Source organism: Podarcis melisellensis (genome assembly GCF_964234715.1).
Source record: "Podarcis melisellensis genome assembly, contig: HAP1_SCAFFOLD_266, whole genome shotgun sequence".
NCBI classification, from domain to species: Eukaryota; Metazoa; Chordata; class Lepidosauria; order Squamata; family Lacertidae; genus Podarcis; species Podarcis melisellensis.
This window is the reverse complement of record NW_028112942.1, coordinates 22,826-45,399: the sequence shown is the minus strand read 5'-3', so window position 1 is coordinate 45,399 and position 22,574 is coordinate 22,826. Positions and strand designations below refer to the sequence as shown.

Sequence of the window (22,574 nt, the reverse complement as noted above, 5' to 3'; positions counted from 1 at the left end):
TCATTCAAGATGAATAAAACATTAAGAACAAACTTTACCTAAGGAGATACATTCATGCCCAAGGCAATTCAGGAGGAAAACAGTTATAAACATGTAAAGAATCAGGCAACAACTTTAGTTTTTGTGGCCAGGTGTTCCTTTGTGTTCAGATCAGGCCTCAGCACAAGAATGTAGCATTTGGGAATGAAGATGCAGCCCAGAAGCCCAGCACTAGAAGCCAAGATAGAGAAGATCTGCACGGCTACCATGTATTTCCCCTTTGTGCTCAGGTAGGTGGGCACAAAGGAGATCCAAACGCTGCAGAAGACCAGCATGCTGAAGGTGATCAGCTTGGCTTCATTGAAGGCCCCAGGCAGCTTCCTGGCCACGAAAGCCACCGTGAAGCAGATGGCAGCCAGGAAGCCCATGTAACCCAGGGCAGCATAAAACATGGCAACGGACCCTTCATTGCATTGCAGGGTGATCTCTCCAGCCTGGGAATGCTTGTCAGAGTCTGGGAATGGGGGGGAGATACCCAGCCAAATGATGCAAATGACCATTTGAACACTGGAGCAGGAAAGGACAATGGAGTTGGCCAGACTTTTCCCTAACCATCTCCTCACCCTGTTCCCTGGCTTTGTGGCCAGGAAGGCCAGCACCACCATGATAGTTTTGGACAGCAAAGAAGATACAGCAACTGAGAAGATGGTGCTGAAGGCCGTTTGTCGAAGGAGGCAGGTGACCTTCCTGGGACGGCCAATGAAGAGGAAGGAGGACAAAAAGGACAGCAGGAGGGAGACAAGGAGGATGTAGGAGAGGTCCCTGTTGTTGGCTTTGACTATGGGAGTTTCCTTGTGTTTAATGAAGATCCCTACAACAAGCCCTGTGGTTAAGGACAGGAAGAGAGCCAAAGAAGTCAGGAGAATCCCCAAATATTCTTTATATGATAGGAAGGTGATAATCCTCGGAATGCAGTGATCTCGGTCCTTGTTTGGATATTGTTCTTCTGGACATTTGGTGCAACGCTCTGCATCTGAGGAGGAGAAAAAGAATGGCTTTGGCTTTGCTTACAGACATATTCTATTACATGTCGAGAAATGCACTCATATGGGAGATATCAGAAAATGAGAATGTATTGTAAGAAAGGGAAGTGTTTTTGGTGCATTTCCCTATGCGATAGTTTTCGTGCAGTAATATTACTTCATTTTCATATTACATTTCGCTTTCAATTTGTATATTGCCTTTCTATATTGCTATGCAGAAGGAGGGTTACAAGCTGAAGAAACAACAAAATAGACAGCAAAGATCACAGGCGTAATACACACAAAAAGTCATAATAAAAGCATAACTTTAAAATAAACAACATATCATATAAAGCAATATTCAATAATATTCAATCATAAAACTCATAAATAGTAAACAGTAAAATTTAATCTACTCCTGCGTTATTGACTATGCAAAAGCCTTTGACTGTGTCGACCACAGCAAACTATGGCAAGTTCTTAAAGAAATGGGAGTGCCTGATCACCTCATCTGTCTCCTGAGAAATCTGTATGTGGGACAAGAAGCTACAGTTAGAACTGGATATGGAACAACTGATTGGTTCAAAATTGGGAAAGGAGTATGGCAAGGCTGTATATTGTCTCCCTGCTTATTTAACTTATATGCAGAATTCATCATGCGAAAGGCTGGGCTGGATGAATCCCAAACCGGAATTAAGATCGCCGGAAGAAATATCAACAACCTCAGATATGCAGATGACACAACCTTGATGGCAGAAAGTGAGGAGGAATTAAAGAACCTTTTATTGAGGGTGAAAGAGAAGAGCGCAAAATATGGTCTGAAGCTCAACATAAAAAAAACGAAGATCATGGCCACTGGTCCCATCACCTCATGGCAAATAGAAGGGGAAGAAATGGAGGCAGTGAGAGATTTTACTTTCTTGGGCTCCATGATCACTGCAGATGGTGACAGCAGTCACGAAAGTAAAAGACGCCTGCTCCTTGGGAGAAAGGCGATGGCAAACCTAGACAGCATATTAAAAAGCAGAGACATCACCTTGCCAAGAAAGGTCCATATAGTTAAAGCCATGGTTTTCCCAATAGTAATGTATGGAAGTGAGAGCTGCACCATAAAGAAGGCTGATCGCCAAAGAATTGATGCTTTTGAATTATGGTGCTGGAGGAGACTCTTGAGAGTCCCATGGACTGCAAGAAGATCAAACGTATCCATTCTTAAGGAAATCAGCCTAGAGTGCTCACTGGAAGGACAGATCGTGAAGCTGAGGCCCCAATACTTTGGCCACCTCATGAGAAGAGAAGAATCCCTGGAAAAGACCCTGATGTTGGGAAAGATGGAGGGCACAAGGAGAAGGGGACGACAGAGGATGAGATGGTTGGATGGTGTTCTTGAAGCTACCAGCATGGGTTTGATCAAACTGCGGGAGGCAGTGGAGGACAGAAGTGCCTGGCGTGCTCTGGTCCATGGGGTCACGAAGAGTCGGACACGACTAAACGACTAAACAACAACAACAACAACAACAAAATTAATATCAGCAAATAATAAACAGCTTACACTTATCATGTACAATAAAGAATTCCTAATTTATAATTGATAAAAAACAGCAAGTCACAATGAATAAAGTACCACAAAACATGCAAAACATGCAAAAGGATCAAACTGAAAAACTAGGACACACAACGTATGATTTATTTATTTTTAATATCCTTGAACTCCTCTCTTCCAAGCTGCTACAGCTGTTCTCAAACTCCTTGTCTGGGATATCCAATAACTTCCTGCTGAAATCCCATAATTTTTAATTGTTCTACAATGCAATGGAATGGAATGTTCACCTAATTTTTATTATTATTGTGCATTATGCTTTCTCTCTTTTAAATAAATATTGGCTATTTTCACTATTTCTTGTTTATTTTGAAGACATTTTTAAATTCCTTTTGTGAGGGTGGTTCTGGTTCTCTGATCCTAGAAGGCTTGGCACAAAATAGCCAAAGCTCTGCCATATGGGCAGGGCAGGCTGAACCCAATTTGCATCCCAGAGATTCCTTCCTGCGAGTCATTTCTTTCAAATAAATTCCTGGAAGGGGATTAAAAATGCAGAAATCAAGAAAGGATCTGCATCCAAATACGTCTTTAGAATCTTCACAGAAAGTGTCTGAGTATTATGTTGCCCTATTCATATTCTCCCCACAAATTCCATCTCCTGCGGCGTCACCCACCTTCCTGTGTAGATATGGTCCCTTCCGCACATGGAACACAAGCGTAGCAGCAAACCGGCTCTCCTTCTTGAACCACCTTGGCATATCCTGGGCGACACCTTTTGGTACACCTGGCGTGAGGAACAGTCTAGCCATGAAGAAAAGATGGCACATTAAAGGGGAAGTGTCAGCAATATTTGTGCCTATGGAAGTCATTCAAAGAGTCTGGAAAGAACCCAGTAGGGTCTCGAGTCCCACAAGAAAGCACCCTTGATGTCAGGGGTGCCAACTTGAAAAAAATAATTGTGGGGGCCCAAGCAAGCCGCACAACACATAATAGATGCCCATCAACTTTATGGGTCCCCAGCCCCCACAAATATTTTATTTCGGGGGCCAAAGCCCCCACAGCTCCTAGGAGTTGGCTCCTATGCTTGATGTAGAATGGAAGCCTCCCTGCTGTGTTTGCTTTTTAAATAATAACAATAACAATAATTTATTTATACCCCACCCATGTGGCTGGGTTTCCCCAGCCACTCTGGGCAGCTTCCAACAATAGATTAGAAATACATTAAAACATCAATCATTAAGAACTTCCCTAAACAGGGCTGCCTTCAGACGTCTTATAAAAGTAAGGTAGTTGTTTATTTCCTTGACATCTGATGCGAGGGCGTTCCACAGGGTGAGTGCCACCACCGAGAAGGCCCTCTGCCTTGTTCCCTGTAACCTCACTTCTTGCAGGGAGGGAACCACCAAAAGGCCCTCGGAACTGGACCTCAGTATCCAGGCTGAACGATGGGGGTGGAGACGCTCCTTAAAATATATTGGGCTGAGGCTGTTTAGGGCTTTAAAGGTCAGCACCAACACTTTGAATTGTGCTCGAAAACGTACTGAAATAAGCAATAGTCTTTGAACAACTGGAATGAGGCACAGTATAATATTAATGAAAAATGAGGTACACTCAGGGGGAGTATTTGTGTGCCAGGAGAATTTTGTCGGTGGAGCTGATTCATAGAGTTTGGAAACAACCCAAAAAGAGGAGGGGGAAAGGTTGTTTTCTGCTACTCCAGAGAAGCGGACACAGAGCAATGGATCCAAACTACAAGAAAGAAGATTCCACCTAAACATTAGGAAGAGCTTCCTGACAGTAACAGGTGTTCGACAGTGGAATTTGCTGCCAAGGAGTGTGGTGGAGTCTCCTTCTTTGGAGGTCTTTAAGCAGAGGCTTGACAACCATATGTCAGGAGTGCTCTGATGGTGTTTCCTGCTTGGCAGGGGGTTGGACTCGATGGCCCTTGTGGTCTCTTCCAACTCTATTATTCTATGATTCTACGTTCTCTAGGCACAGGGCAAAAGATGCAGAAAAAAAGAAAAGAAAATTCCCATCCCAGAACAGCAGCAATAAAACACTCTGATGAAGAGCAGTATTTAAACATAGAGTATGATCACATCTTATGCAGGGGTTACATTCCCAAACAAATTAGCTACTGATCGCTGCAATCCCGGAAGCAAGTGTTCCGGTTTGTGAACATTTTTCGGAAGCCAAACGTCTGAGGAGGCTTTCAATTGAGTGCAGGAACCTCCCACAGCCAATTGGAAGCCGTACCTTGGTTTTAGAACAGTTTGGGGAGCTGAGACGACTTCAGGAATGGATTAAGTTCAAGAACCAAAATTCCACTGCACTCAAATTCGGCCCTTGGAACGGCTCCTGCACAACCACCCTGACCTTCCGGAGCTGGCATGCCAAGCAGGCCTTACTCCCAAGCTCTCTGGTTTCCTCACTGGGCTCCAGGATGCTCTTGCGTGGGCTCTGCGATGTTCTCATGAGATCTCACAGGGCCGGGCTGGATTAACCATTAAGCAGAACAAGCATGTGCTTAGAGCATCCAGGGAAGGTGGGGACCACAGGAATTTTTCTGTTGCTGGATTTACCATGGACCATATTGTGCAGCTCAATCAGGTTCCACAAAAAGGCTCCCACAATATATGAAAAAATTACATACATACAAACAAATAGACACAAATACAAACATACATGTGTGTGTGTATCTGCACATGAAGAGCATTATACACATTTAATAATTTACTTAATTAATTACATTGAAAGCATCAGCCAAACTTCCAAAAGATTATACTTGAATTCCTCTTGGAAATATTCGGGAGATTAATAGATCTTAATGTGTATCATGTGGAATAAAGAGGCTCTTACCTGGTTGAACCTCTTGGGCCACACAATAGCTTCTGGGTTAATGGTGAGCTTGAAGTCAGTGGATGCCTCTCTCTCTATACTCCCAATTTTCACTCTAACACAAGACTCATTGGGAAGCACCACCCAATTCTCAATATCAAACATGATTGGCAACTCCCCATTCTCACCCAAATACAGTCCGCCCATGGAAGTGTTCAACAACCGGGTTTCTCTTAAGAAAGGGTGAAGCTGGAATGACAGGGAAAACACCAGCATTTCAAAGCATTTTGGACATCTCATCCCTTCTCCCTTTGAGCTCCAAAGTCCTGGCATACCTGGCCTTGTTGGAATTTACAGAGGACTGAACACCCGAACTTAGAAAGCATTTTAGGTGCCTTATCCCTGCTTCCTTGGAACTCAAAACTCCTGTTGTGCCACAACTTCTCCTACTGGCAAGACTAAACAGACAGCCTCCAGGTGGAGGGACGTCTGTCTTAACTTGTTTTCGCTTCTTATGCTTTTATTATATCGTCTTATGTTTTTTATTGCAGTAGACCACCTTGATATTGCATTTGTGTCTAAATCAATGGGAATGATTATTGCAGAGTTGGTAGAAAGAACTTTGATTTCTTGAAAGGGAAAGGAAATACCTGCCATGGCTGTAGCCTTTGACATGCCAACTGGTCTCCTCCACCCGCCATCAACATCTGCTTTGATCTGGATGAACAGGCAACATTTAAAGCATGTGCCATGATTTGGACACTGAAGTATGTTCTGTGGCTGTCTTGAGACAGAACAGTCTGCAGCTCCTCTTCAGACGGCACCTCCGGATTCTCCACATCTCTGCATCTTGTCCAACCTCTCACAGTGAGGACGTGCTTTGAGTATGAACAACTAAATGCTTTTTGCCGAAATAGATTAAAAAGATGGGACTGTGATTTACAGCAGTCACGTTTGCTCCTTATTTTGGTCTTCATTACAAAGGAGAATGAACCATGGATATACTTCAAGGACTTGGGACCATAAAGCAAATACATGTCAATATCTTGAAAAGCTGTTGTGAGCCATACTTTTGACCCAAGTTCTTGATTCCAAAGTACTTCTTCTAGTGTCATGAGGATACGCAGTGCTGTATGACTGTTTACATAGTAAAGGAATACATTGGTCTGTCTCCGTAGGGCAATTAACTCACTTAGTGTGAACCTCCCAGCTTCAGTCCTGTCTGGTATTGTTACTGAAAAGGCAACACAAATTCCGTTGCTGGCCATCAGAGATGTCAAGGCACTCAAGAACTTTTCTCCATTCTCATTCTCTGGAGCAAAGAGGCCGATCCACGTCCATCCGAAATGCTGGAGCATCTTTACAATCCCCAAGTACTGAACTTCTTCATTGGGGACCGTACGGTAGACAAAAGGGACTTTGGTGTTCTCATCAACAACCCCAGATACAAAGCCATAACTAATCTGGAGTGGGGAAGAAAAACTATAGTGTTTCATTTTCAGAGCAAAGTATAGGATTAGCCTGAAATATTTAATACCTAACAAATATTTTCCTAGTTTTATTTATTTTGCTGACTGGGGCTGATAGTTTTACTTTGAAACTTTGGGCAGTTGCAAAACTAGCAAAATCTCTGTGTTGAAAAATAATAGAATTGTAGAGTTGGAAGCAACCCTGAGGGTCATCTTGGCCTTCCCCCTGCCATGCAGCTGTCCCATATGGGGATCAAGCCTGCAACTTTGACGCTGGCAGAACCACACTCCTACCAACTGAGCTATCTAGCTTAACATAGCTCAGGATTTTCTCCCTCTTTGATGCCTCTTTTTGACTCTGCTGACGATAATGAGAATTTATTTTGCTGTTGAACCTCTTTTGTGTCCCTCCATGCCTCACCCTTCATACCTGTGGGATTTTGTACATGCTTGACATGGTTGAAATCACTTTGGAGATGATGGAATTGGCTCCTTCAAGAACAGCCAAGATATTACTCCATTTTCCACAGCGATAGTTTGGAATATTGCTTTCCCCACCTGCAAGCAGGTCTAGCATGGCATCAGAAGTGATCCTTGCATTGTAATAGTTCTCATAGAGGCTGTAGCCCAGAGTGATGTTGGGTAAGAGCCTGGGATTCTGGTTGATCTCTTGGATGGTGAACAAGAAGGACAAGATGTGCCAGTAGAACCTAAATGACGATCTGTAAGAAATCAATCAAATAAAATGTGTCAAACCATTCACCACTTAATGAAAATAAATAGTATTGGATTCCCTAAATCATGGTCTGCATTAGGGCTGCCATATAGACATAGCAGGAAGACAGCAGTTGGAAACAGTGTCCAGGTGGTAATCACTGGAGTTTCCTTTAAAATAACTCAAAAGCTTTGCCAATAAATCTTTTTGTCTGGATTTTCACTTGTTGCAACATGGGGACTTTAGTCTGTATGTTTGTTTGAAGAGTGAGAAGAGACATATCCTTCTTACAGGATGACATTCCATTTGCCACTTAAGAATTTAAATATAAGGATTTCTCAAGAGGAGAAGCAAACATCTTCAAAGAAGGAAAATGAAGAAAACATTTTTTCCCCCGAATGTGTGAGAAATATGGGGACATGGCTGCTAAGGCTAGTATTGGCTGCTTCAAAGGAGTTGCATAAAGAGCCAACTGCAATGGAGAGCTAAGTCTGTTTAGAAGCTCTATTTGAGTGGGGTGGTTTATTTTCAATAGGCAAGATTAGGATGGGCTGTTATTTAAGAAAGGTCAGTTTCAACCAGTCTTTCAGCAAAACAAACAATCAGAAGGATATATTTTCTTCAGTCTACTTAAACTAACATTTCATCCAGGAGGATAGTTTCCTTGTCATTCATATTTCTCCCTGTGTGGACTGTTCAATCTCATTGCAATGGCAGTCGCAGACACTAATTCTGCTGATATCTTCTGGGAGGTTATTTCAGACAGGGGAAAGGATGGAATCAAATGCCTTCCCAAATATCAGTACAAAAGACCTCTGTTTTGTTCGTTTAAATATGCTTTGTTTTGGTTTTCAACAGTAACACTATAAACTTAACAAGAACAGCAAACACAACACTTGGAGTTTATGTTATTGGAAGTAACCTTAAGGTAAAAATATAGCACATCTGGGTACATGCAACCCACTAGCTGCTGCAAAACTCAAGTTCCCTTCAGCCCCTGCCAGCCTGGCCAGTGATCAGGGGTGATGGGAGCTGTAGTCCTGCAACATCTGGAAGACCACAGAGTCCTCACCCCTAAAATGGAGACTATTTCCCTAGTAAACAGGAGCCATTGGGGTGCAGTAGAAAAATGTGACGTCCTTCTGCATATAATTACTTACTCATCTTTAAACCTGGTTAATGGGGGCTGTGAAAAGTTGTATGGAAGTTGTAGATTAAACATATTTGGAGTTATTATCCCACCAATGAGGAAGTCGCCAGTCTGGAAATAATTCTGTGCTTTGATTGCTTCCTGGATCGGATTCAAGGGGCATTTTGCCTTCAGGTTTCCACAGGATTCAAGCAAAATGAGCAGCATCAGCATCTGGGATCTCATTCTGACTGACTTCTACACCTCTCTTGTGAGTGTTCCTCTCTCCCCCATAGCCAGCTACATCAGAAGAAAACTCTTATTTATCCAATATGGGTAGTGGTCAGCTGTACCTTCTGAGCCATTAAACCTCACACAGATGTATCCCACCCCCCTTACTCTCAGTCTTGACTCAGTCTGTCTCTGACACAGATGATTTCCTGTGCATCAACTTTTCCCTCAGGAACAAGGAAGAATAAATCACTATGATTTTGATAATTATAAGGGGAAGGAAGTTTATCTCTGCAACAACCTGAAGTCTCTGTGGCCTGAGGGGCAGGAGCAGAGTTGGAAATAAACGTGTTTTGGAGGAAACAAATTGCTGCTCCAAAGTTTGACATGGGTCACGTGGTGAGTGAGAGTTTGGCCTGAACTTTGCTGCTGACAAGAGCATTAGAAGAGTCCTGCTGCTGGTTCAGTTCAAAGCTTAGTCCAATGCAGTATCTTGTTGCACCCAGGGGCCAATCAGACATTTCTGGGATCCACCCAAGCTGATGGCAGTACAGTTGATCCCAGCAACTGACATTCAGAGATATGCAGCCTATCCTGGAAGTCATGTGTCTTTTAAAAGTGTCTCAGTTAGCAGCTGAAACAAAATAAAAAAAATTCCTTCCCGTAGCACCTTAGAGACCAACTAAGTTTGTTATTGGTATGAGCTTTTGAGTGCATGTATAGGTAAAGGTAAAGGGAGCCCTGACCATTGGGTCCAATCGTGGCCAACTCTGGGGTTGCAGCGCTCATCTCGCTTTATTGGCCAAGGGAGCCGGCATACAGCTTCCGGGTCATGTGGCCAGCATGACTAAGCCGCTTCTGGAGAACTAGAGCAGCGCACAGAAACGCCGTTTACCTTCCCACCAGAGCGGTACCTATTTATCTACTTGCACTTTGACGTGCTTTCAAACTGCTAGGTTGGCAGAAGCAGGGACCGAGCAACGGGAGCTCACCCCGTCGCACGGATTCGAACCGCCAACCTTCTGATCATACATGTCCTAGGCTCTGTGGTTTGACCCACAGCGCCACCCATGTCCCGTGCATGCGTACTTCTTCACTATTTCCTGTGTCAGTGAATTTCTCCATTGGGCTACAGTATCCAAAAAATTGCTTCCTATTTTCTATCTAGATTCTCCAAGGGGATTCTTCCGTGGATGCCTCTTTGCGTTATAATTTGTCTGGAAAAACCTATCCTTTTTCTCTTCCTCCGTGATTTTATGCATCTCTATTAAGTCCCACTTTTACAGTCTTCATTCCTTAACCAGGGTCTACCAACCTTTTTAGGCCCCTAAAAACAACTGGGTATTTTATAGTCCGAAGATGTAAGAGGAAGTGGGAAAGAGCATCATTCTTTCCAACCTCCTTCTTCAGTTCCATGTTATTTTCAAGGGATTAAAAGGTGATCGCCCTCACTATCTCATAACTGAGTGGAAAACGGTGAGGGGCTTAGAGGATTCACAAAGATTCCAGGGGATTCCTCAAGGACACAATTTGTGGAATGCTCTCCAGGGAGGTTTGGCTGGTACCTTCATTGTACACCTTTAGGTGCCAAGCGAAACATTCCTTTTTAACCAGGCCTTTCGCTGATTGACATCCAATGCCCTTTTAAATGTCTTCTGGTGGAGGCATTATTGGTTTGTTTATGTTCTTTTTTATGTATTTTGTCTTTTTTACATTGTCTTTTTATGTTGTGAGCCATTATTTATATTAATAATAATTAATCAAACTGAGGTGTCTGGCTTAGCTCGTTTCTGACTACCTAATATCACTTAGTGATGTCCTTCCATGTACTAGGTTTTCTCCTAGTCTTGTACTTTTGATCCTCATCAAAACTCATGTGCCAAAAATATTTCTCTTCCACAAACTATGTGTAACACCGTTGCAGATTTCCATATGACCATTTATCTATGTCCTTCATTTAGCTAGTTTAATGTCCCTTTTCTATTAATTTAGCTAAGTTCATTTTGCACTATAGCAATTCAGTGGACAACGTCTTAAGAGGCTTAGGAAATTCAGCTATGAGTAATATGCACTCTAACTCAAGATCGAAGAGCCTGTTACAGGAATGATTTCAAGCAACAGTGGGCAACACCACCATTGCTATTAGTGAAGAATCGGGAATCAGAAGCTTTAAGAGGTCTACTGTCAATTATCTATCTCCTCCGCATCACAAGTGAGCTAAGGGAACTTTGACAACGATGCTTTTCCTCACCATACACATGGTTAGCTGGAATTGCAGTGAGAGGAAACTGCTTGCCTATGCAGTGTGTGTGGGGGGGGTGTTATTGGGGCATTGTATTTTTATTTTGTATTTTGTGGTTTCATAGTTATACTTTGATTTTGTTCTGTGAATCGCCCTGAGACCTCCCGGTATAGGGTGCTATATAAATTCAATAAATAATGATAATAATAATATTTGTAGAGTTTACAGCAGCCCTCAGGAAAATACTATCTGGGATCCAGATTATTTTTTAATTCCAACAACAACCTGTTGTTCCACTCAAGATTCAGAGGGGTTGGGACATTCAACTCTACAATTCTACAACTGTACAAAGGCCTCCGTTTATACGGTCCTGATCTTGCTCTTTGGCCAAACTCCCACTGTAGCTTACAAATCATTCCTAAAACTGCCTATGACCTCAAGTTTATAATTTTAAAAGACATGGATAATAACAATAAAAGTAGCACAGCATTCTAAAATCGATTCATTTTAAAATCAATTCAAATCAAATTAATGGCAACCACTGGGCTAGAGTTTTGTGATGATTACGAAAGGAGGGGGTCAGACTGTGCATTGGCCAAAGGCCTGGTGGAACAGCTCTGTCTTGCAGGCCCTGCGGAAAAATGTCAATTCCCACAGGGCCCTAGTATCTTGTGACAGGCTGTTCCACCAGATCGGGGCCACAGCCAAAAAAGCCCTGGCTCTGGTTGAGGCCAGTCTAACCTCCCTGTGGCTCAGGACCTCCAAGATGTTTTTATTTGAAGACAGTAAGGAGCAAAAGGAAAAGACATTAGAAACTCCCCTCAGCCTCGGCCTCCACAAACAGTGGTCAGGATGATAGGAGCCAGAGCCAAGCAGCGCCTGAAGGGCGACTGTCTCCCTATCCCGGAAACTAATTCCCTATGAAAGGGAACCATTGAGGAGGTGAGGGAGAAGCATGATATCCACGATGTATTTTATTATTTACTCTTTAAGCTTGGTTACTGGGGGCTGGGAAAAGTTATATGGACATTGCTCGGCAAACCTCTTGGAGAGATGATTCCTCTAAGGAGGAAGTCTCCAGGCCGCGAGTAACTCTGCGCTTCATTTTCTTCCCTCATCAATTTTAAGGAGCACTTTGCTTTCAGCTTCCCATAGACTTGTCATGTGACAAAGACACATGAGAGCAGAAGCAGCAAAGCAGGCTGGGAAGTGCTGGGACTGCACAGGCATTTGGGCCTCCTAAAGTTATTCAGGCCAAACTGCTAACTGTTGGGTCACTCTGACATGTGACAAAGTAGCCAGTTTCTCTTTTGTGCTCTCTGTAAGAAATCAGAGTCTGTCTGCTTAAGTTGTGAGCAGAGTCAATATGTAATCTCAGTCAAATGTTTGGAACCATGTTGTTTATGAAGAAGTTTATTTTAAAGTAGTAAAGCTTTTATTCTTTAAAACTCTGCATTATTAATTTACGCTGCGCGTCAAGACTTGATGGGGCATTAGAAGCAGAAGCCGCAGCAGGGAGGTCATTCTGGCTTGGCCTCCTACACCTCTATTTTGACTTCTCCTTTCTCCCCCACAGCCAGGAAATCAGAAGAAGTCAACACCCTCCAGCACAGTGTATAATCTCAGGCTTCCTTGGCTTCTGATGTTTGGGCAATTGCCAGGGATCTCTCTTGAGCTTTGGGAAGAATAAACCACTATCATTTTTATAATGAAAAGGGGAAGAAAGTTCCTAGGATCTCTACATGGTTCATGGGGCGGGGACAGAGCTGGGGGAAAATATGTTTACACCAAATCACAGATGTGGCTTCAAACTGCAACATGAGTCACTTGCATTTCAGGGATGAGTTTGGCTTGAACTTTGCTAAGAACAGCCCTGCTGGTTAGTCTAAACTCCCATCTAGTCCTGCAACACAGTGGCCTATCAGACATTGCTGAGAAGCTCACAAGCAGGGCATGAAACCAATGGGCCTTGCCAGGCACTGGTCACCAGTGACTGGCATTGGGTGGAAGTAACTGTGCACTGCATGATTCAATCTTTTGTTTGCTCTCAATCTCCCAACCTTCAGATTCATTGGATGTCTATGAGTGCTGGTGCTATATAAGAGAGGGAGACAAAAAGGATGGATCCTGCCCTTCTCCAGAAGCTCAGTGCAAATAAGTGAGAGGTCTGCTCCATGGGGGTGAATGGGGACTGCCCCACCAATCTCAACCTGCCTTCATGCCACCACCACTCACCTGCCTTCTTACTTGCAAGTGGTGGTTCTTGTCCATCATTGTCTCTGGCTCCAGCTATCGTGGTGCCCCTCTCACTCCCACCAAAGAGACAGCTGTCACATTCATTGGTTGATGCTCACCTTGAAAACCCTAAATTACATTGGCCATGTATATCTAAAGGAGTGTCTCCACACCCATCGTCCAGACCAGATACTGAGGTCCAGCTCCAAGGGCCTTCAGGTGGTTCCCTCAAGCATTAATACACTCAAGTGAGATTCCGTTTTTCAGTTGCAGTGTTTAATACTACAAGCAGAATTTCAAGTTACACTAAGTTATTATTTAGGCTTAAGTTATGAACTGAGGAAGAAAGGAAGGTGGGTCATGTCAAAGTACATATTGGAGATGGTAGAGAAAGTTAATTATGTATGAAGAGGGAGGCTGCACTACAGGTGACTCTACAGGTAGGGATATCCCTAAAACTTTTATGTCCAGAAACTCTCCAGGGATGTGGTTCAATGATTCCCTTTCATCCTTCAAGATGAATGAAAAATGAAGAGCAAACTTTATCTAAGGAGATACATTCATTCCCAAGGCAACTCTGTGTGTTTCATTACTACTGTGGTGGAAAACAGTTATAAATATGTTAAGAATCAGGCAACAACTTTAGTTTTTGTGGCCAGGTGTTCCTTTGTGTTCAGATCAGGCCTCAGCACAAGAATGTAGCATTTGGGAATGAAGATGCAGCCCAGAAGCCCAGCACTAGAAGCCAAGATAGAGAAGATCTGCACAGCTACCATGTATTTCCCCTTTGTGCTCAGGTAGGTGGGCACAAAGGAGACCCAAACACTGCAGAAGACCAGCATGCTGAAGGTGATCAGCTTGGCTTCATTGAAGGCCCCAGGCAGCTTCCTGGCCACGAAAGCCACCGTGAAGCAGATGGCAGCCAGGAAGCCCATGTAACCCAGGGCAGCATAAAACATGGTCACAGACCCTTCATTGCATTGCAGGGTGATCTCTCCAGCCTGGAAATGCTTGTCAGAGTCTGGGAATGGGGGAGAGATGCCCAGCCAAATGATGCAAATGACCATTTGGACACTGGAGCAGGAAAGGACAATGGAGTTGGCTAGACTTTTCCCTAACCATCTCCTCACCCTGTTCCCTGGCTTTGTGGCCAGGAAGGCCAGCACCACCATGATGGTTTTGGACAGCAAAGAAGATACAGCAACTGAGAAGATGGTGCTGAAGGCCGTTTGTCGAAGGAGGCAGGTGACTTTCCTGGGACGGCCAAGGAAGAGGAAGGAGGACAAAAAGGACAGCAGGAGGGAGACAAGGAGGATGTAGGAGAGGTCCCTGTTGTTGGCTTTGACTATGGGAGTTTCCTTGTGTTTAATGAAGATCCCTACAACAAAGCCTGTGGTCAAGGACAGGAAGAGAGCCAAAGAAGTCAGGAGAATCCCCAAATATTCTTTATATGATAGGAAGGTGATAATCCTTGGAATGCAGTGATCTTGGTCCTTGTTTGGATATTGTTCTTCTGGACATCTGGTGCAACGCTCTGCATCTGAGGAGGAGAAAAAGAATGGCTTTGGCTTTGCTTACAGACATATTCTATTACATGTCGAGAAACGCACTCATATGGGAGATATCAGAAAATGAGGTTTACAAGCTGAAGAAACTATAGACTATACAGCAAAGATCACAATATAATACACACACAAAAAGTCATAATAAAAGCATAACTTTAAAATAAACAACATATCAAATAAAGCAATATTCAATAATATTCAATCATAATACTAAGGAATAGTAAACAGTAAAAATTAATATCAGCAAATAATAAACAGTTTACACTTATCATGTACAATTAAGAATTACTAAGCTATAATCAACAAAGGTCCATATAGTGAAAGCTATGGTTTTCCTAGTAGTGATGTATGGAAGTGAGAGCTGGACCATAAAGAAGGCTGATCGCTGAAGAATTGATGCTTTTGAATTATGGTGGTGGAGGAGACTTGAAAGTCCCATGGACTGCAAGAACATCAAACCTATCCATTCTGAAGGAATGCTCACTGGAAGGACAAATCCTGAAGCTGAGGCTCCAATACTTTGGCCACCTCATGAGAAGAGAAGACTCCCTGGAAAAGACATTGATGTTGGGAAAGGTTAAGGGCACAAGGAGAAGGGGACGAAAGAGGACGAGATGGTTGGAAAGTGTTCTCCAAGCTACCAGCATGTGTTTGACCAAACTGCGGGAGGCAGTGGAAGACAGTAGTGACTGGAGTGCTCAGGTCCATGGGGTCACGAAGGGTCGGACACGACTAAACCACTAAACAACAACAATCAGTAAAAAACAGCATCACAATGAATAAAATACCACAAAACATGCAAACCATGTAAAAGGATCAAACTAAGAAAAAAAGACACACAACTTATGATTTATTTATTTTTAATATCCTTGAACTCCTCTCTTCCAATCTGCTACAGCTGTTCTCAAACTCCTTGTCTAGGATATCCAATAACTTCCTGCTGAAATCCCATATTTTTTAATTGTTCTACAATGCAATGGAATGGAATGTTCACCTAATTTTCTCTATTTCTCATTTATTTTGAAGACATCTTTAATTTCCTTTTGTGAGGGTGGTTCTGGTTCTGTGATCCTAGAAGGCTTGGCACAAAATAGCCAAAGCTCTGCCTTATGGGCAGGGCAGGCTGAACCCAATTTGCACCCATGAGATTGCTTCCTGCGGGTCATTTCTTTCAAATTACTTCCTGGAAGGAGGTTAAAAATGCAGAAATCAAAAATGGATCTGCATCCAAATGTGTCTTTAGAATCTTCACAGAATGTTTCCGACTGATATGTTGCCCTATTCATATTCTCCCCACAAATTCCATCTACTGTGGCGTCACCCACCTTCCTGTGTAGATATGGTCCCTTCCGCACACAGAACACAAGCATAGCAGCAAACCGGCTCTCCTTCTTGAACCACCTTGGCATATCCTGGGCGACACCTTTTGGTACACCTGGCGTGAGGAACAGTCTAGCCATGAAGAAAAGATGGCACATTAAAGGGGAAGTGTCAGCAATATTTGTGCCTATGGAAGTCACTCAAAGAGTCTGGAAAGAACCCAGTAGGGTCTCCAGTCCCACAAGAAAGCACCCTTGATGTCAGGGGTGCCAACTTGAATAAAATATTGTGGGGGCCCAGGTAAGCTGCACAACACATAATCGATGCCCATCAACTTTATGGGGCCCCAGCCCCCTCAAATATTTTATTGTGGGGGCCAAAGCCCCCACAGCTCCTAGGAGTTGGCTCCTATGCTTGATGTAGAATGGAAGCCTTCCTGCTGTGTTTGACATGGGATGGGAGGGTGTTCCACAGGGCGTGCGCCAACACCGAGTAGGCCCTTTGCCTGGTTCCCTGTAACCTTACTTCTTGCAAGGATGGAACCACCAGAAGGTCCTCGGCACTCGACCTCAGTTTCTTTGCAGTTTGAATTGTGCTAAGAAATGTACTGAAAAGAGTATTAATACATAGGTCTTTGAACAACTGGACTGAGGCACAGTCTAATAAAAAAGAAGGTACATTCAGGGGAAGTATTTGTGTGCCAGGAGAATTTGTGTCTATGGAGTTGATTCATAGAGTTTGGAAACAACCCAATAAGTTCTCTAGGCACAGGGCAAAAGATGCAGAAAGAAAAGAAAAGAAAAATCCCATCCCAGAACAGCAGCAATAAAACACTCTGATGAAGAGCAGTATTTAAACATAGAGTATGATCACATCTTATGCAGGGGTTACATTCCGGGGAAGTAGTATATGCAAAAATGTATATACAGTGGTACCATGGTTCTTGAATGGCTTGGCTCCCAAACAAATCAGCTCCCGAACGCTGCAAACCCGGAAGCAAGTGATCCGGTTTGTGAACATTTTTTGGAAGCCAAACGTCTGAGGAGGCTTTCAATTGAGTGCAGGAACCTCCCACAGCCAATTGGAAGCCATACCTTGATTTTCAAACAGTTTGGGGAGTTGAGCAGACTTCTGGAATGGATTAAGTTCCAGAACCAAAATTCCACTGCACTCTAATGAGCCCCTTGGAACGGCTCCAGCACAACCACCCTGAACTTCAGGAGCTGGCATGCCAAGCAGGCCTTACTCCCAAGCTCTCTGGTTTGCTCACTGGGCTCCAGGATGCTCTTGCGTGGGCTCTGAGATGTTGTCATGAGATCTCGCAGGGCCGGGCTGGATTAACCATTAAGCAGAATAAGTACGTGCTTAGGGCATCCAGGGAAGGCGGGGACCACAGGAATTTTTCTGTTGCTGGATTTACCATGGACCATATTGTGCAGCTCAATCAGGTTCCACAAAAAGGCTCCCACAATAAATGAAAAAATTACATACATACAAACATACAAACATACATGTGTGTGTGTATCTGCACATGAAGAGCATTATACACATTTAATAATTTACTTAATTAATTATAATGAAAGCATCAGCCAAACTTCCAAAAGATTATACTTGAATTCCTCTTGGAAATATTCAACAGAATACTAGATCTTCATGTGTATCATGTGGAATAAGGGGCTCTTACCTGGTTGAACCTCTTGGGCCACACAATAGCTTCTGGGTTAATGGCCAGCTTGAAGTCAGTGGATGCCTCTCTATCTATACTCCCAATTTTCACTCTAACACAAGACTCATTGGGAAGCACCACCCAATTCTCAATGTCAAACATGATTGGCAGCTCCCCATTCTCACCCAAATACAGTCCGCCCATGGAAGTGTTCAACAACCGGGTTTCTCTTAAGAAAGCGTGAAGCTGGAATGACAGGGAAAACACCAGCATTTCAAAGCATTTTGGACATCTCATCCCTTCTCCCTTTGAACTCCAAAGTCCTGGCATACCTGGCCTCGTTGGAATTTACAGAGCACTAAACACCAGAACTTAAAAAGCATTTTAGATGCCTCAATCCCTGCTTCCTTGGAACTCAAAACTCCTGTTGTGCCACAACTTAACCTACTGGCAAGACTAAAGAGACAGCCTCCAGGTGGAGGGACGTCTGCTTTTAACTTGTTTTCGCTTCTTATGCTTTTATTATATGGTCTTAGGTTTTTTATTGCAGTAGACCACCTTGATATTGCATTTGTGTCTAAATCAATGAGAATGCTTATTGTAGAGCTGGTAGAAAGAACTTCAATTTCTAGAAAGGGAAAGGAAATACCTGCCATGGGTGTAGCCTTTGACATGCCAACTGGTCTCCTCCACCCGCCATCAACATCTGCTTTGATCTGGATGAACAGGCAACATTTAAAGCATGTGCCATGATTTGGAGACTGAAGTATGTTCTGTGGCTGTCTTGAGACAGAACAGTCTGCAGCTCCTCTGCAGACGGCACCTCCGGATTCTCCACATCTCTGCATCTTGTCCAACCTCTCATAGCGAGGATGTGCTTTGAGTATGAACAACTAAATGCTTTTTGCCGATAAAGATTAAAAAGATGGGACTCTGATTTACAGCAGTCACGTTTGCTCCTTATTTTGGTCTTCATTACAAAGGAGAGTGAACCATGGATATACTTCAGGTACTTGGGACTGAAAGACAAATTCATGTCAATGTCTTGAAAAGCTGTTGTGAGCCATACTTTTGGCCCAATTTGTTTCTCGAGTTCTTGTTGTAGTTTCATGATGATAAACAATCCCCTATAACTGCTTACATAGTAAAGGAATACATTGGTCTCTATCCATAGGGCAACTGATTCACTTTGTGTGAACATCTTTTCTGGTATTCTTACTGAAAAGGCAACACAAATTCCGTTGCTGGCCATCAGAGATGTCAAGGCACTCAAGAACCTTTCTCCATTCTCATTCTCTGGAGCAAAGAGGCCGATCCACGTCCATCCAAAATGCTGGAGCATCTTTACAATCCCCAAGTACTGAACTTCTTCATTGGGGACCATGCGGTAGACTTTGGTGTTCTCATCAACAACCCCAGATACAAAGCCATAACTGATCTGGAGTGGGGAAGAAAAAGTGCAGTGTTTCATTTTCAGGACAAAGTACAGGATTAGCCTGAAATATTAAATACGTAAGAAATATTGTGCTGGCCAGGGCTGATAGTTTTATTTTGAAACTTTGGGCAGTTGCAAAACTAGCAAAGTCTCTGTGTTCAAGAGTCATAGAATCATAGAGTTGGAAGCGACCCTGAGGTTCATCTTGGCCTCCCCCCTGCAATGCAGCTGTCCCATAAGGGGATCAAGACTGCAACCTTGACGCTGGCAGAACCACACTCTAACCAACTGAGCTATCGAGATTAACATAGCTCAGGATTTTCTCCCTCTTTGATGACTCTTTTTGACTCTGCTTACGATAAAGTGAATTTATTTTGCTGCTGAACCTCTTTTGTGTCCCACCCTTCATACCTGTGGGATTTTGTACATGCCTGACGTGGTTGAAATCACTTTGGAGATGATGGAATTGGCTCCTTCAAGAACAGCCAAGATATTACTCCATTTTCCACAGCGATAGTTTGGAATATTCCTTTCCCCACCTGCAAGCAGGTCTAGCATGGCATCAGAAGTGATCCTTGCATTGTAATAGTTCTCATAGAGGCTGTAGCCCAATGTGATATTGTGTAAGAGCCTGGGATCCCGGTTGATCTCTTGGATGGTGAACAAGAAGGACAAGATGTGCCAGTAGAACCTAAATGGCAATCTGTATGAAATCAATCAAATAAAAAGTGTCAAACCATTCACCTTTTAATGAAAATAAATCATGATCAAGCTCATTTATACACTTGTGTTCTTCAACAAGCAACACAGCAGCACAGAAGGTAAAAATAGAGCATGTCTGGGAACATGCAACCCACTAGCTGCTGCAAAACTCAAGTTCCCTTCAGCCACTGCCAGCAAGGCCAGTGATCAGGGGTGATGGGAACTGCAGTCCTGCAACATCTGGAAGACCAGAGTCCTCACCTCTAAAATGGAGACTATTTCCCTAGTAAACAGCAGCCATTAGGGTGCAGTAGAAAAACGTGACGTCCTTCTGCATATAATTACTTACTCGTCCTTAAACCTGGTTAATGGGGGCTGTGAAAAGATGTATGGAAGTTGTAGACCAAACACATTTGGAGATATTATCCCGCCAATGAGGAAGTCGCCAGTCTGGAGATAATTCTGTGCTTTGATTCCTTCCCGGATCGGATTCAAGGGGCATTTTGCCTTCAGGTTTCTACAGGATTCAAGCAAAATGAGCAGCATCAGCATCTGGGATCTCATTCTGACTGATTGCTACACGTCTCTTGTGAGTGCTCCTCTCTCCCCCATAGCCAGCTACATCAGAAGAAGCCCCAAAACTCATATTTAACCAATATGGGTAGTGGTCAGCTATACCTTCAGAGGCATTAAACCTCATACAGATGTACCCCACCCCCCCTTACTCTCAATCATGACTCAGTCTGTCTCTGACACAGGTGATCTTCTGTGTACCAACTTTCCCCTCAGGAACAAGGCAGAATAAATAATGATGATTTTGATAATTATTAGGGGAAGGAAGTTCGTCTCTGCAACAACCTGAAGTTTCTGTGTGGCCTGAGGGGCAGGAACAGAGTTGCAGATAAACATGGTTGCGAGGAATCAAAGTCGCTGCCCCAAAGTTTGACATGGGTCACATGGTGAGTGAGAGTTTGGCCTGAACTTTGCTGCTGACAAGAGCATTAGAAGAGTCCTGCTGCTGGTTCTGTTCAAAGCCTAATCTAATCCAGTATCATGTTGCACCCAGTGGCCAATCAGACATTTCTGGGATCCACCCAACCTGATGGCAATAGAGTTGATCCCAGCAACTGACATTCAGAGATATGCAGCATCTGATACTGGAAGTCATGTGTCTTTTAAAAGTGTCTCAGTTAGCAGCTGAAACAAAATTTTAAAAAATCTTTCCAGTAGGGCTGGACCTACAAGGCTGATGGGTATTCCCATCCTAATTGTGTGTGCGCACTGCATCATGTGATCATTTATGTGGGGCCTGGCTTACCTGGGTCCCCACACTATTTTATTCAAGTTGGCACTCCTGACATCAAGCGTGCTTTCTTGAGGGACTGGAGACCCTCCTCTCCAGGGAGGTTCGGCTGCTACCTTCATTGTACATCTTTAGGTGCCAAGTGAAACATTCCTTTTTAACCAGGCCTTTGGCTGATTGACATCCAATGCCCTTTGAACTGTCTTCTGGGTAGAGGGATTATTGGTTAGTTTATGTTATTTTTATTATGTATTTTGTCTTTTTCATATTGTATTTTTATGTTGTGAACCACCCTGACATCTGTGGCTTATGGGCGCTATAGAAATTTAATAAATAAAATAATAAGAATAAGAATAAAATCAAACTGAGGTGTCTGGCTTAGCTCATTTCTGACTACCTAATATCAAGTTTCAGTCATGTCCTTCCATGTACTAAGTTTTCTCCTAGTCTTGTACTTTTGATCCTCATCAAAACTCACATGCCAAAATAGTTTAATGTCCCTTTTCTTCTAATTTAGCTAAGTTCATTTTGCACTATAGCAATTCATTTGACGACGTCTTAAGCAGCTTAGGAAATTCAGCTATGAATAAATGCAGTCTGACTCAAGATCAAAGAGCCTGGTACAGGAATGATTTCAAGCAACAATGGCAACTCCACAATTGCTATTAGTGAAGAATGGGGAATAAGAAATTTTAAGAGGTCTACTGTGAATTATCTATTTCCTCGGCATTACAAGTGAGCTAAGGGAACTTTGACAATGATACTTTTGGACCTTTTTATCACCATATACATGGTTTTATCACCATATACATGGAATTGGAGTGAGAGGAAACTGCTTGCCTATGCAGTAGGAGGTTGGGGTTATTGAGGCATTGTTTTTGATTTTGTATTTTGTGGTTTCATAGTTATACTTTGATTTTGTTCTGTGAACCGCCCTGAGACCTCCCGGTATAGGGTGCTATATAAATTGAGTAAATAATGATAATAATAATATCTGTGGAGTTTACTGCAGCCCTCAGGAAAATACTATCTGGGATCCAGATTATTTTTTAATTCCAACAACAACCTGTGGTTCCACTCAAGATTCAGAGGGGTCGGGACATTCAACTCTACAATTCTACAACTGGACAAAGGCCTCAGTTTATTTATAGCATCTTTATTTTGCTCTTTGGGAAATCTCCCA

General features: G+C 43.1%; 2 protein-coding genes across 2 annotated transcripts; both read right to left on the bottom strand.

Moving 5' to 3' along the window:
• On the bottom strand, nucleotides 1-8,938 carry LOC309362441 (vomeronasal type-2 receptor 26-like; the record flags this gene model as incomplete). The annotated part of the gene is made up of 6 exons (XM_081931795.1): nucleotides 1-1,012; nucleotides 3,216-3,342; nucleotides 5,401-5,628; nucleotides 6,030-6,842; nucleotides 7,279-7,570; nucleotides 8,724-8,938. The coding sequence occupies 6 exons, from the start codon at nucleotides 8,936-8,938 to the stop codon at nucleotides 102-104; spliced, it is 2,586 nt and encodes an 861-aa protein (XP_081787921.1). The 3' UTR covers nucleotides 1-101.
• Nucleotides 8,939-13,748: 4,810 nt separating this feature from the next.
• Nucleotides 13,749-21,320, bottom strand: LOC309362444 (vomeronasal type-2 receptor 26-like). The gene is made up of 6 exons (XM_081931798.1): nucleotides 20,438-21,320; nucleotides 19,798-20,089; nucleotides 18,601-19,389; nucleotides 17,970-18,197; nucleotides 16,291-16,417; nucleotides 13,749-14,940 (listed from the first exon to the last, which is right to left on the bottom strand). Exons 1-6 carry the CDS (start codon nucleotides 20,650-20,652, stop codon nucleotides 14,030-14,032), a joined length of 2,562 nt encoding a protein of 853 aa, XP_081787924.1. The 5' UTR covers nucleotides 20,653-21,320; the 3' UTR covers nucleotides 13,749-14,029.
• Between the last annotated feature and the right edge of the window lie 1,254 nt (nucleotides 21,321-22,574).

Coding starts and splice junctions, on each gene's coding strand:
- LOC309362444 (XM_081931798.1), bottom strand. CDS start 20,652: ATGAGATCCCAGATGCTGATGCTGCTCATTTTGCTTGAATCCTGTAGA. Junction 18,198..18,600: donor AAAGGCTACACCCATGGCAG/GTATTTCCTTTC, acceptor CTGTCATTCCAG/CTTCACGCTTTCTTAAGAGA. Junction 14,941..16,290: donor GACCATATCTACACAGGAAG/GTGGGTGACGCC, acceptor TCTCCTCCTCAG/ATGCAGAGCGTTGCACCAGA.